Source organism: Stegodyphus dumicola, chromosome 9 (assembly GCF_044657685.1).
Source record: "Stegodyphus dumicola isolate Sdum_Otavi_A_Nest chromosome 9, ASM4465768v1".
Classification (NCBI taxonomy): domain Eukaryota; kingdom Metazoa; phylum Arthropoda; class Arachnida; order Araneae; family Eresidae; genus Stegodyphus; species Stegodyphus dumicola.
In genome coordinates, this window is record NC_140776.1 from 64037581 (window position 1) to 64050678 (window position 13098).

The 13098-nt window shown below is 35.2% G+C and overlaps 1 protein-coding gene across 2 annotated transcripts in view; it reads right to left on the bottom strand.

Annotated features, from left to right (window-relative positions):
• The window catches only part of Taf13 (TATA-box binding protein associated factor 13), a 43528-nt gene that overhangs the window by 11829 nt on the left and 18601 nt on the right, over positions 1-13098 (bottom strand). For both annotated transcript variants that reach the window (XR_015043002.1, XM_085823519.1), the window contains exon 3: positions 1270-1367. Coding sequence is in view for 1 of the 2 variants with exons in the window: in XM_085823519.1 (XP_085679645.1) it covers positions 1270-1367 (98 nt within the window). In the remaining variant the exon portion in view is untranslated. The remainder of the gene's footprint in view (positions 1-1269; positions 1368-13098) is intronic.

A 13098-nucleotide genomic window follows, 5' to 3' on the forward strand; every position in this document is an offset into this window, starting at 1 on the left:
TATTTTGAAGTTCAGTCATATTTTTCATTTTCACAAATGCACACACATACTCAATAAATAACAAGAGAATAGAAATAAATGAAATTTTCAGATTTATAATCAAAACTTTACAACTAGCCACTTAATCAGAAAGCACAACAGTTTCTTTTTGGACTAATAAAGCAAATAAAGTAGTGATAAAAAAATATAAACAGATAAATTTTTGAAAAATAAAAAATCAGATTCAAATACTCCATTTACTATAATTATGATCAATATTTATTATAATTACAACCATTATCATTTTCTCATAAATGCTCTGTATTTCACTCTGTGTAAACATTAATCTCAAATGATGAATAAAGGCACCCACCAGTGGCCGAGCAGTAAATTCGCTGAACACTGGTAGTTTGGTCCGAGGTTCGAATCCCGCGAACGGGCTGGCTGCATGGGCGTTTTCGTAAGGCTTTGCCATAATCACACACACAGATAATGAATATGATGACATTTTTCTTTTTTAAATGTTACTCAAATGGTTGATGGATCAAGAGCATGCACAACAAAATACAATACAAAAAGTTTCAAGTCAAACTGATTTATGCTGTTCATTCTTTCAGTTTCAGCTATTATGAGACAAGATTTGTAAACAATTTTGTTTGTGGTTTAAAGATAGACTGTGCTTCATCAGTTTTAATGTGCCCTCAGTTCATATCCTCAAAACATACTTATAGATAGTTTGTAGTAAGTTTTCGTCTTGCAGTAAGGTTTCTTTCTTACAAATTCTCAATCACGGGTACTTTAAACCGAGGATTTTGAAAGATGGTTCTGAATTTTCTCATGTTACTCATAATTCCTATTTAGTTAACACAGCAGTTATACTCTTAATTAAACTCTGCAAGCCTACTGAGAGATCACCAAAATATTAAGCAAAGTAATCAGTCAAACCCATGAAAACACCAGCAGCTAGTGCTGAAAACTCAGTGTACCTGTAGTCATGCTCCACCATCACAGGACTGCTAGTGGCCAATTTTCATTTAGGCATAAATAAATTATTGCTTTTCATTATCAATTAATTTCTATAAATACATTATTTTATCATGTACACATTTTACGATATAGTAAAATTTCTAATGTAATAAAAAGTAACACAAATAAATAAGCAACAGAAAATTCAACAAATCACACATATATTTTAGAAGCACAGATTTGCCAAAAGTACCACATTTGCGAAAAATCACACAATCTGACAATACTGAACAGAAGTGTACTTTTTTTTTTTTTTTTACTTACAATTTCAGTAATAAATTCTATTACAAGATCTTCCAATAGATCAACAGATTCTGTATAAGGATTCTGATCATCTCCAAATCCATACATCATGCAACGCACTACAAAATAAAAAATTCACTTTAGCATTTGACAAGCCAAATAAATTCAAATACTTATAATTTTAAACAGACTATGTGATTTCTCTAATTTTGGAAGGTTTTAATCACTTTGTTATCTAAATTTATAAATATATCAAGGTTAGTTTTTTGCTGAAATAATTATAATATACTTCATTTCACTATATGACCATTTTTATCCAATCAGGAGATTTAATGTCATTTGGCACATATTATCCTATTATTTAAAATATTTTGTTTTCTTACTTAAAAGAAAAGTAAAATTTCTGTTTAAAGAATTTAATAATGTACATATTATCTCAATGTATGAACATCTATGAAAACAGACTAAAACAGTTAATTATGCAAATTTAGTGCAGTTCTTCATAACCAAATCAAAAAGTCACATTACTCAGAGAGTTAAACATAAGTATATTTCACGAAGATTCCAAGCTAAACTGGAATGCCAATACAAATATACCATATTTTTTCGAATTTAAGCAGCACTTTTTTTCCAGTATTATTGCTACTTAAAATCGGGTGTAGCTTATTCCACCCCTTTCAAATGAGGTACCTGTCCATTCTGGCCACCCGTATTGATGACTCATCACAATCCACAGCTTATCTTCAGTTTTCAATCTATCCTCAATTGCAGTCATTGTCGACAGGTATTTAGGAACTTTTCTGTATATGCTTTTTTTTTTAATCACTTAAACATCAAAGATATCGGTAATGGCATCAAGACAAGTTCACTATGATGTAAGTAAGAAAAGGAAGGTGATTTTATATGCAGAAGAAAATGGAAAAGGTCAGTTTGCAGAAAAAAAATGGATATACTGTTGCAACAAGGAATGATGTTGGTGAAAGCTCCATCCATGAGTGGAAGAAAAATGAAATCACAATAATTAATATTCCAAAGAATAAATGTGCTTTGTACAAAAAAGTAACAAAATGGCCTATCCTCCAAGAAAGTTTTGAAGACTAAGTAATAGAAAAGTACCAGAATGGATTAATTGTAACAAGAAACAGCATATGTTTATTTGTCTTATTGGGTGAAAAAGAATGCAAATGAAAGTGAAAACTTTTAAGCTACTTTGAATTTTTAGTTGCTTTATGGCATGGAAAAATTTAGTTCTGTAAGAAAGAATAAAAATTTTGCAAAGGCTTTCGAAAGATTTGGATAGCAAATTGATAAGTTTCCATAAGTATATTACAAAGACAATAAAAGGCAAAAAAAAAATTATTTACTGTCACACACAGAAAATATGGATGAAACTCCAGTAATGTTTGATATGATAGGAAATGAAACAATTGATGTAAAGGGAACAAAAAAGGTTCATATAAAAACAAAGGTCACAAAAAATCTCACTTCACTGTAGTGCTTTCCTGCTCGGTGAATGGTACAAAATTAAAATCCATACTTATTTTTTAAGATATGATGGCAAAATGTAATTTGAAGATATGATGGCAAAATGTAATTTGAAGATATGATGGCAAAATGTAATTTCCCAAATGGCATTTTCATTCATATTCACAAAAAAGTATGGGTGGACAAAAACAGTGTGAAATTTTCCTTCAAAGATTTAAAACATAGTGGAATACATGGCTGTCAGAAGGTGAAAAAACATTTACAAAGGGAGGCCAGATGCCTCATGCCAGTCTAAAAATAACATGTGAATGGATAATAAAAGCATGGAATGAAATTAAATCTGACACAATTCAAAAGTCATTTAAAATGCAGTATATCAACAATCTAGATGGAAAAATAATGAAGAATGAAACAGAATTCAGTGATGTGCCTGAAGATATAACTGTTAGCATAAATTTAGGTATTTTGCATAATGAAACTCGAAAGGCATACGAAACGAACGTGCGCCAAGGTATATATTGGCGAGAGAAAGTAAAGCTCGTGTGCAATGCAGAATATTTGATTTTCACCCTAGCTACTTGTAGCTGGCCAAAGGTCTAATCCAGTAGTACTTTCTTCTCTTTCAGGTACTATGGCAAAGTATATTCCTGTTTATTTTTCTTATTGCCTAATATAGGTAAGCCTGGTGATTTAGGACTGATGATGATTCTCTGTAAGTTATTCTTTTGAATACTTCAATTTTAATGTCTGTGAAGATTATTACTTTTTTGTTATGCTTAAGTTAAGCAAAATTATCCTATTAAATAAAGATTTCGTAGTTAAAATTTTTGACTTATGATTCTTTAATTCTGTGCTTGAGGAAACGTACTCATTACGCCTTCAGTGCTAATGCACAACCAACAAATGATTATGAGACTGAGAAATTGAAATTTTGTAATGTTGTAAGATTCCAGGGGCATAAAGTGTTAAAACTCTTTGTTGAAAATACTAGTTACAAAGTTTATAAGAATAATTGTAACAAGTAATAATGTCTATTCTAAAAGAATCAATTTGGATAGAAAAATTAACAGATGAAAATTATTCAGTATGGAAATTTAAAATAAAACAATTTCTAATAAAAGAAGGTTTAGATGATGTAGTATTCGAAGAAAAACCGGAAACTGATACTGATATTTGGTTAAAGAATGATCGTAAAGCTAAAGCTTTAATATGTCTAAACATTTCGGATTCGCAAATTATCCATGTTTTACATAGTAAAACTGCAAAAGAAGTTTGGCAGAAGTTAAAATGTGTCCATGAACATGTAAATTTAACAAATAAGTTATTTCTTCTTAGAAAACTATATTCCATTAGATATAATGAAAGTTCTAAAATGCAGGAACATATCAAAGGAGTACTAGAATTGGCTGAAAAGCTGCGTAGTATAGGTGAAGAAATTAAAGAAAGTAACCAAATAGCAATACTACTATGTTCTTTACCAAATTCATACAACTCCTTAATAACTGCAATAGAAAGTAAATCGGAAGCTGAATTGTTGCTAGAATATGTTAAAAACAAACTAATAGATGAGTATTGTAGACGTGTGGAAACTAAGAAAGTTCAAAAGTACGATTCAGTTGCTTTAAAAAGTAAAAGCGAAAATAAACCAAAGTATGTTACACAATTATTGTAAGAGAAATAACCATACAATAAATGACTGTTTTCATTTAAAACGCAACGCTAGAACTTCCCCGAAAACAGATGTAAATAATATTAAAATAAGAAATTATTCTCAAAATTATAAAAGTAATGCATGCCAAATAGCAAATACGCAAAGTGTAGAAAACATAACAAAACTTAAAGAAAATAAGTATCTTAAAAGTATTGAAACTGAAAATTCGCAGATTCAGTTTAATCAAGTTCTAAAAGTGGAAAATAAACATGAAAACACGCAAACGCAAGAATGGGTTATCGACTCAGGAGCCTCCACTCATACTCCACCAGTAATAAAAATTTTTTCTATCAGTTAAATGACTCTAATAAACAAATAGTAACTGTAGCCAATGGTGCTAAATTAAATTCTTATGGTATTGGTGAAGGTTATTTTAAAGTTCAAAACTTAAAGGGTCAGGTTACACAAATAAAATTGGAAAATGTATTGTATGTACCAGGTTTAGATAGTAATTTACTTTCTGTTCAATCTGTTACCAATAAAGGTTGCATTGTTACATTTGATAGTAATAAGTGTTACATAAAGCGCAACAATATACTCGTAGCCGACGGCAACGCTCAACAAGGTTTATATAAATTGACCGTAAACCCAATTGATGAGAAAGCATACTTAGCTAATAATGTTTCATGTTCAAATACGAACTGTATACTAAAATGGCATCAAAGATTAGGCCACAGAAATATAGATGCCATAAAAACACTTGAGAAAAATGATTTGGCAGATGGCATTAAACTTGGCAAATGCACTCATAGCGTGGAATGTTCTACTTGTGTAAAAGCGAAACTAACTGAAACACCTTATCCCAAAACTAGTTTTAGATCTAAAAATCCACTGGATTTAGTGCACACAGATGTGTGTGGGCCAATTGAAGTCAACAGCTTAGGAGGGAAAAGATATTTCGTAACTTTCATTGATGACTATTCGCATTATACTCAAATTTATTTTATTACTTCAAAAGATGAAGTATTCGAGAAACTTAAACAGTATGTTGCATCGACAACAAATAAATTTAGAAAGAAAATAAAGGTTCTGAGATCCGACAACGGTACAGAATACTGTAACGAAAGTACTGAAAATTATTTAAAGAAACTCGGCATTTTTCACCAAACTTCGGTTCCTTATTGTCCGGCACAGAACGGCGTCGCAGAAAGGAAAAATCGCTCTTTAATAGAAATGACTAAAGCTATGCTAATAAACTCTAAATTACCGAAAGGATTCTGGGCTGAAGCAGCAGCTACTGCTGCATATCTTCAAAATAGGTTACCAACTAAAGCCACAGATAGAACACCATATGAATTGTGGAATGGTAGAAAACCAAACTTAAGTCACTTACGAGTATTTGGCTGTACAGCATTTTATTATGTGAACAAACAAAAACGGCGTAAATTCGACAACAGAGCCGAAGAAGGAATATTCGTAGGATACGATTTACGAAGTAAGGGATACAGGATTTATGTAGGTGGAAGAAAAATAATAGTAAGTAGAACTGTTAAATTTTCAGAAAATGCGTCTTTACCTGACAAACTTGCAGAAAATAATGCTGAAGATTTAGAATTAATTCACTTCAATAACTCGCAAGATGATGAAGAAAATAATGAAGAAACATCTCTTGGCGATGATTTTACAGAAGATTCAAAAAGTTCCGAAGAGTTAATTAAATGTGAAGAAAATGTAGAAAGAAGGGTTTCTAGCAGATCAACCAAAGGGGTCCCACCGGAAAGATTCTCTTATAAATCAGAAGACAAAGAATCAATCTTACTTAAAATTAAAGATCCAGAAAGCTTTGAAGAAATTCTAAACTTACCAAAACGTGAACAAGAAGCTTGGATCAAGGCTATGCAAGAAGAAATACATTCTCTAAAAGAAAATGAAACCTATAAACTTACAGAATTACCACCAGGAAAACATGCAGTAGGCAGCAAATGGGTGTTTAAGACAAAATATGATGAAACTGGTAAAAATATAAAATACAAAGCACGCTTAGTAGCCAAAGGATTTACTCAAAAATACGGCAGTGATCATGATGAAACTTTTTCACCAGTAGTGAAATAGTGAAACACACTACGATAAGAGTTTTCTTAGCATGGGCAGCGTATAATAATGCCAAGGTACATCAACTAGATGTTAAAACAGCTTTTTTGTATGGCAACTTAAAAGAAGAAATATATATGGAACAACCAGAAGGATTCGTGGTTCCGGAAGAAAGACATAAAGTTTGTAAATTACAGAAGTCGATTTATGGTCTCAAACAAGCAGCTAGGTGCTGGAATGCAGAAATTGAAAATACACTGAAGAATCTGGGGTTCAGTCAAAGCAAAGCAGATCCGTGTCTTTTCACAAAAGTGGTTCGTGATAAAAGAATTAATTTAATAGTGTATGTTGATGACATCCTAATAAGTTCTACGGAAGAAGGACTAATTCTTCAAACAATTAATGATTTAAAGAAACGTTACCAAATAACGCATCTTGGTGAAGCTAAATATTTCTTAGGCATGGAAATAAATTGCAAGGAAGATGGAAGTTATCTCTTATCACAGAAAAATAAAATAAATCAACTTGTCAAGCAATTTCAGCTTGAAGAAGCGAAACCCGCCAGCACACCAATGGAAACGAACTATTATAACCTAAACAAGGAAGAAAATCTCCTAACTTCAAATGATAAATTTCACCAAGCTATTGGAAGTCTTTTGTATATATCGTCTATCACAAGACCAGATATCACAGCTTCAACTCACATACTCAGCAGAAGGTGTAATAATCCACGTCAAAAGGACTGGAATGCTGTTAAAAGAATCATTAGATACTTAAACACGACAAAGAACCTATCCTTACAAATTTCGTCGAGTGAAGAACCTAATATTACAGTTTGCAGCGGCAGCGCCAAACAGGCGATACTGACTTAAAAACTGAAAAAAAAGCGCCAATTGGCAAAACAGTAAACCCATTTGGCAAACCTACAGGCTGACGGGGAGAGAAGAATTTTCCCCGGCAGTCAAGTGGAACTACTTCAACAAATGTGTGCATCTCTGTTTTCGCCGAGATATGTGAACTTGTGTACTTGCATCTGTACTGTGCTCTGAATTTCTTAAGCCGTTATAATGTACCCGGCAACTGTTACTTTTCCCTATTAAATTTGATTATTAATTGTAACATGTCTATCTTAACTAAGATTTCGGCTTTCCTAGTTAATGTTAGGGATATTTTCGTATGCACGTGTTACTCACACGTACATCATTGGTGACCCTGTCCTTCGCTCCTTCTGTTTCGATCCCTAATGACTATCTGTCTCAATCTTTGTTAAAAAACTAAAAATATGCCTTATTTTGATGCCAATGCTCTTCCTTATGACTGATAAAGACTCCACCCTATTTATTTCCTCCTCATTTTATCGTACGGATTACACGTGGTTTATCACACTTAAGGAGGATTTACAGGTATGTGGTCAAATTTTTTTAATTATCTGTGATTGGTCTTAATTATGTTTTTGTGATATGTTTTGCTCTAAAATTATAGTTTTAATTTAATTATTGATTGTTTACAATTGATCTTTGGGTAATATTTGTGCTCACACTTTTATTGAGATATTGAATGTCTTCATTATTTTATTCTAAATTGATACTGTTTTGATAAGGTATAGTGCAAAACATTAAGTTTACGATTTACGATATATTTATAATTGGCAACCATGCCAGGATCGGAAGGCCAAACCAACGAGGAATCGAATATGGCGGTTCAGGAGCCACAAATCTCACACGTGGCAGTTAAAATTCCCCCTTTATGGAAAAAAAATGTTAAACTTTGGTTTATTCAAGTTGAAAGTAACTTTGCTTTAGCGAAGATTAGTAGCGATAGTACAAAATACAACCACGTGGTTTCTTCGATAAACCCTGAAACTGTTTCCGCAGTATCAGATATTTTATTTAATCCCCCAGCGACGGCTAAATATGATGCTCTTAAAGCTAGGTTAATAGTAGAATTCTCAGATTCGGAAAGCGAGCAAATACGCACACTTATTTCTGAATTGCATTTAGGGGACGACAAACTATCTCACTTATTGAGAAAAATGAGAGAATTAGGTGGAAACTGTATAACTGACGAATTTTTAAAATCATTATGGCTGCAAAGGTTACCTTCCGAGGTGCATGCCATTTTATCAATAAGTTCGGAATCCTTAGACAATTTAGCAAAAATGGCTGATAAGATAGCTGAAGTGCACACGCCAACGAACAACAGCGTGTTCGCGGTCCAGGCAGCTTCGGCGAGTTCCCCCAGAAACCCTAACGATTCTGGTGCCCCCCTCGAGGAGCTTAAGGCCTTAAGGAGTGAAATCTCTGCCCTAAGTAAACAAGTCGAACGACTCTCCCGCGGAAAAACGAGGAATAATTTCCCCCGGGATCAACATAACACAGCACGTAGTTTTTCGCGTGGGCATTCCCGAGAGCGTGTGAACAATTATTGTTATTTTCATTCGCGATTCGGTAATAATGCACGAAAATGTCGAGCACCTTGTTCCTTTTCTCAGAACACTACGGCCCAGGAAAACTAGTAGTAGCGGCTGTCGATCGAAATTCATCGGCAGTCGCGCATTCATGTCGTTTACATGTTTACGATAACAGATTAAATTTAAACTTTTTGATTGATTCGGGCTCGGATGTTTCATGTGTGACACCGACTTCTAAGTTTAAGAAAATGCATCCTGATTCGCTTCAATTATTTGCCGCAAATAATTCCAGAATTTCTACGTATGGAACAAAATTGTTAACTGTGAATTTAGGACTTAGACGAAACTTTTCTTGGAAGTTTTTAATCGCCGATGTACCAGTGCCTATAATAGGAGCCGACTTTTTAAGGCATTTTGATCTTTTAATCGATTTAAAACGATGTAGGCTTATCGATAATACTACGAAATTAACTCGTATTGGTTCTCTTTCCGATTCTAAAAATTATTTTTCGGTAAAGTTAATATCTGGTGATTCACCATATCACAGAATCTTGAAAGACTTTCCGGAAGTACTGAAGTTAAAATCCGGTTCGGGTAGAGTAAAGCATAGTACGGTTCATTACATCGAAACAAACGGTCCTCCTGTGCACAGTAAACCGCGTAGGTTAAGCCCTAAGTTATACGAAGCAGTAAAAAAAGAATTTCAATTTATGATAGATCAAGGTATTTGTAGACCATCAAAATTAGCATGGTCATCACCTCTTCATGTAGTTTCTAAAAGTTCAGGCGACATACGGCCAGTAGGAGACTACCGAAAACTAAACGCGTGCACCGAACCCGACAGATACCCTATCCCGCATTTACAAGACTTTAATAATACGCTTAGCGGAAAGACAATTTTTTCAAAAATTGATATCGTTCGGGCATATCATCATATACCAGTCCATCTGGATCATATACCGAAAACTGCAGTTTGCACCCCATTTGGTCTTTTCGAATTTCCGTTTTTAAATTTCGGACTGTGCGGAGCAGCTCAAACCTTTTCAAGGTTTATGAACGAAATTCTTGGAGATTTAAAATTCGCCTACCTCTACTTAGATGATATTTTGATATTTAGTGATACGGAAGATGAGCATAAATCTCACCTACGTACTGTTTTTGAAAGATTAACTTCATATGGATTGACAATTAACGCTTCGAAATGTGTTTTCGGCGTTCCGGAAATATCTTTTTTAGGCCATATAATCAATAAAGATGGTACCAAGCCTCTGACGAACAAAGTGGAACCGATACTTAACTACCCACTTCTGAAAACGGTAAAAGATTTGCAGAGATTTTTAGGATTTTTAAATTTTTATCGTCGATTTTTACCCAACGTAGCCCAGAATCAAATACATTTAACTTCGTATTTAAAAGGGGCTAAGAAAAATGATAAGACAATCCTGAATTTGTCTGAGGAAGAGCGGAGTGAATTTCAAAAGTGCAAACAGCTAATCGCTAATGCTGTTCTTTTGGCACACCCGAAGAAAGATGCCCAGTTGGTTTTACAGGTTGATGCGTCAGACTTCGCGACCGGTGGAACGCTATCACAAATAGTTGATAGAAATTTACAGCCTCTCGCATTTTTCTCACGAAAGCTTTCGCAGGCGGAAAGGAACTATAGTGCGTATGATCGAGAGCTGTTGGCAGCTTATGCTGCTATTAGGCATTTTAAGCATATGTTGGAAGCACGGAACTTTTCTTTAATCACCGATCACAAACCGCTCACGTATGCATTCCGACAGCGTTTGGATAAGTGTTCACCTCGTCAGGCTAGGCAGTTAGACTTTATCTCACAATTCACCACTGAAATTCGCCATATAAAAGGTTCGGAGAATATCGCTGCCGACATACTTTCGCGTATAGAAGCAATAAGCATGCCTAACCCTATCGACTAAATTGTTTAAGGAAATCGCTAAAATGCAAGAAATCGACCCAGAATTACAAACATTACTTAAAGAGTCAAAAGTTCTACATCTCAAAAAACTTACCTTACCGAATTGTAGCTTACCGATATATTGTGATGTGTCAACAGGTAACGCCCGCCCTTACATTCCTCCGGCATTCCGTGAGAAAGTTTTTGCCACCTTGCACAATTTGTTTCACCCCGGCATTCGCGCGTCAACAAAGTTAGTATGTTCACGGTTTGTTTGGTCTTCCATCCGCAAAGATTGCACGAAATGGGCACGGCAGTGCATTCCGTGCCAGAAAGCAAAAGTAAGCAGGCATACTAGAACCCCGTTAATGAAGTTTCCAGACCAATCACAGAGGTTTGATCACGTCCACCTTGACCTTGTTGGTCCCCTACCTCCTTCTCAAAATAATTATTACTGTCTAACTATGATAGATAGATTTACTAGATGGCCCGAAGCAGTACCCATACCAGACATAACAGCACGCACAGTAGCACAGGCTTTCTATGACCACTGGATTACTCGATTTGGTTGTCCGACTGTTATTACTACCGACCAAGGACGACAGTTTGAAAGCAGCTTATTTCAAGCCCTTTCCCAATTATTGGGAATCAAGAGGATCAGGACGTCTCCGTACCACTCACAGGCGAATGGACTGATCGAGGAATTCCACCGTCTTTTGAAAGCTGCCTTAAAAGCGCACGATACCAGTGACTGGGTGGCTGCCCTTCCAACGCTGCTGATGGGTTTCCGCGCCGCTCTCAAAGAGGACATAGGAGCAACCACTTCTGAACTGGTGTATGGAAAGACTATCCGTCTCCCAGGAGAATTTTTCAATCCGACACCTCCGGATGCGTCCCCCAAACGGTTTGTGGAGGATTTAAAATCTCACTTTGCCAGTGTCCGCCCGACCACGACTTCTAGCCACGGCCAGCGAACATGTTTCATTCATCCACGCCTTCACAAGTCCACATATGTGTTTGTTCGACACGATGGAGTTAGAAAACCACTTCAAACTCCTTATGATGGACCATTTAAGGTGCTAGAAAGACGAGATAAAACGTTTGATCTCGAAATAAAAGGGGCTAAGCAAACGATCTCCATAGATAGACTGAAACCCGCTTTTGTAACCATGGACTCTTCTCAAGTTGCTTCCAAGAGCGTGACAAAAACTTCGGACATTTGTATCACCCATTCTGGACGATTAATCCGACCCGCGCATCAGTATGTCACATTTCGTTGACACTGCGGAGGGAGTATGCAGCAGCAGCGCCAAACAGGCGATACGGACTTAAAAACTGTACAGAAAAGCGCCAATTGGCGAAACAGTAAACCCGTTTGGCAAACCTACAGGCTGACGGGGAGAGAAGAATTTTCCCCGGCAGTCAAGTGGAACTACTTCAACAAATGTGTGCATCTCTGTTTTCGCCGAGATATGTGAACTTCTGTACTCGCATCTGTACTGTGCTCTGAATTTCTTAAGCCGTTATAATGTACCCGGCAACTGTTACTTTTCCCTATTAAATTTGATTATTAATTGTAACATGTCTATCTTAACTAAGATTTCGGCTTTCCTAGTTAATGTTAGGGATATTTTCGTATGCACGTGTTACTCACACGTACATCAAGTTTATTCAGATGCTGATTGGGGACAAGATATTGAAGATAGAAAATCTACATCAGGAAGTGTTATTTTATTAGGAAGGAACTGTATTTCATGGTTTTCAAGAAAACAAACTTGTGTTTCTTTATCCTCAGCAGAAGCTGAATATGTTGCACTATCGCAAGCTACGCAAGAACTATTATGGCTATTAAAATTAACAGAAGATTTCAATCTACCCCAAACTCTACCGATAAAGGTATTTGAAGATAATCAGTCTACTATAAGACTTGTAGAATCTGAAAAATTCAGTTCACGCACAAAACATATTGATACAAAAGTTCATCATATACGCGACTTGAATAACAAAGGAATAGTAAAACTTGCTTATCTTTCAACAGAGGAAATGGTTGCTGATATTATGACTAAACCAATTCCTAAAGCTAAATTTCAGTTTTGCAGGAATGAATTACAATTGGTATGAGTTTCATTAGCAAAACAGGGGCAATGTTAGCATAAATTTAGGTATTTTGCATAATGAAACTCGAAAGGCATACGAAACGAACGTGCGCCAAGGTATATATTGGCGAGAGAAAGTAAAGCTCGTGTGCAATGCAGAATATTTGATTTTCACCCTAGCTACTTGTAGCTGGCCAAAGGT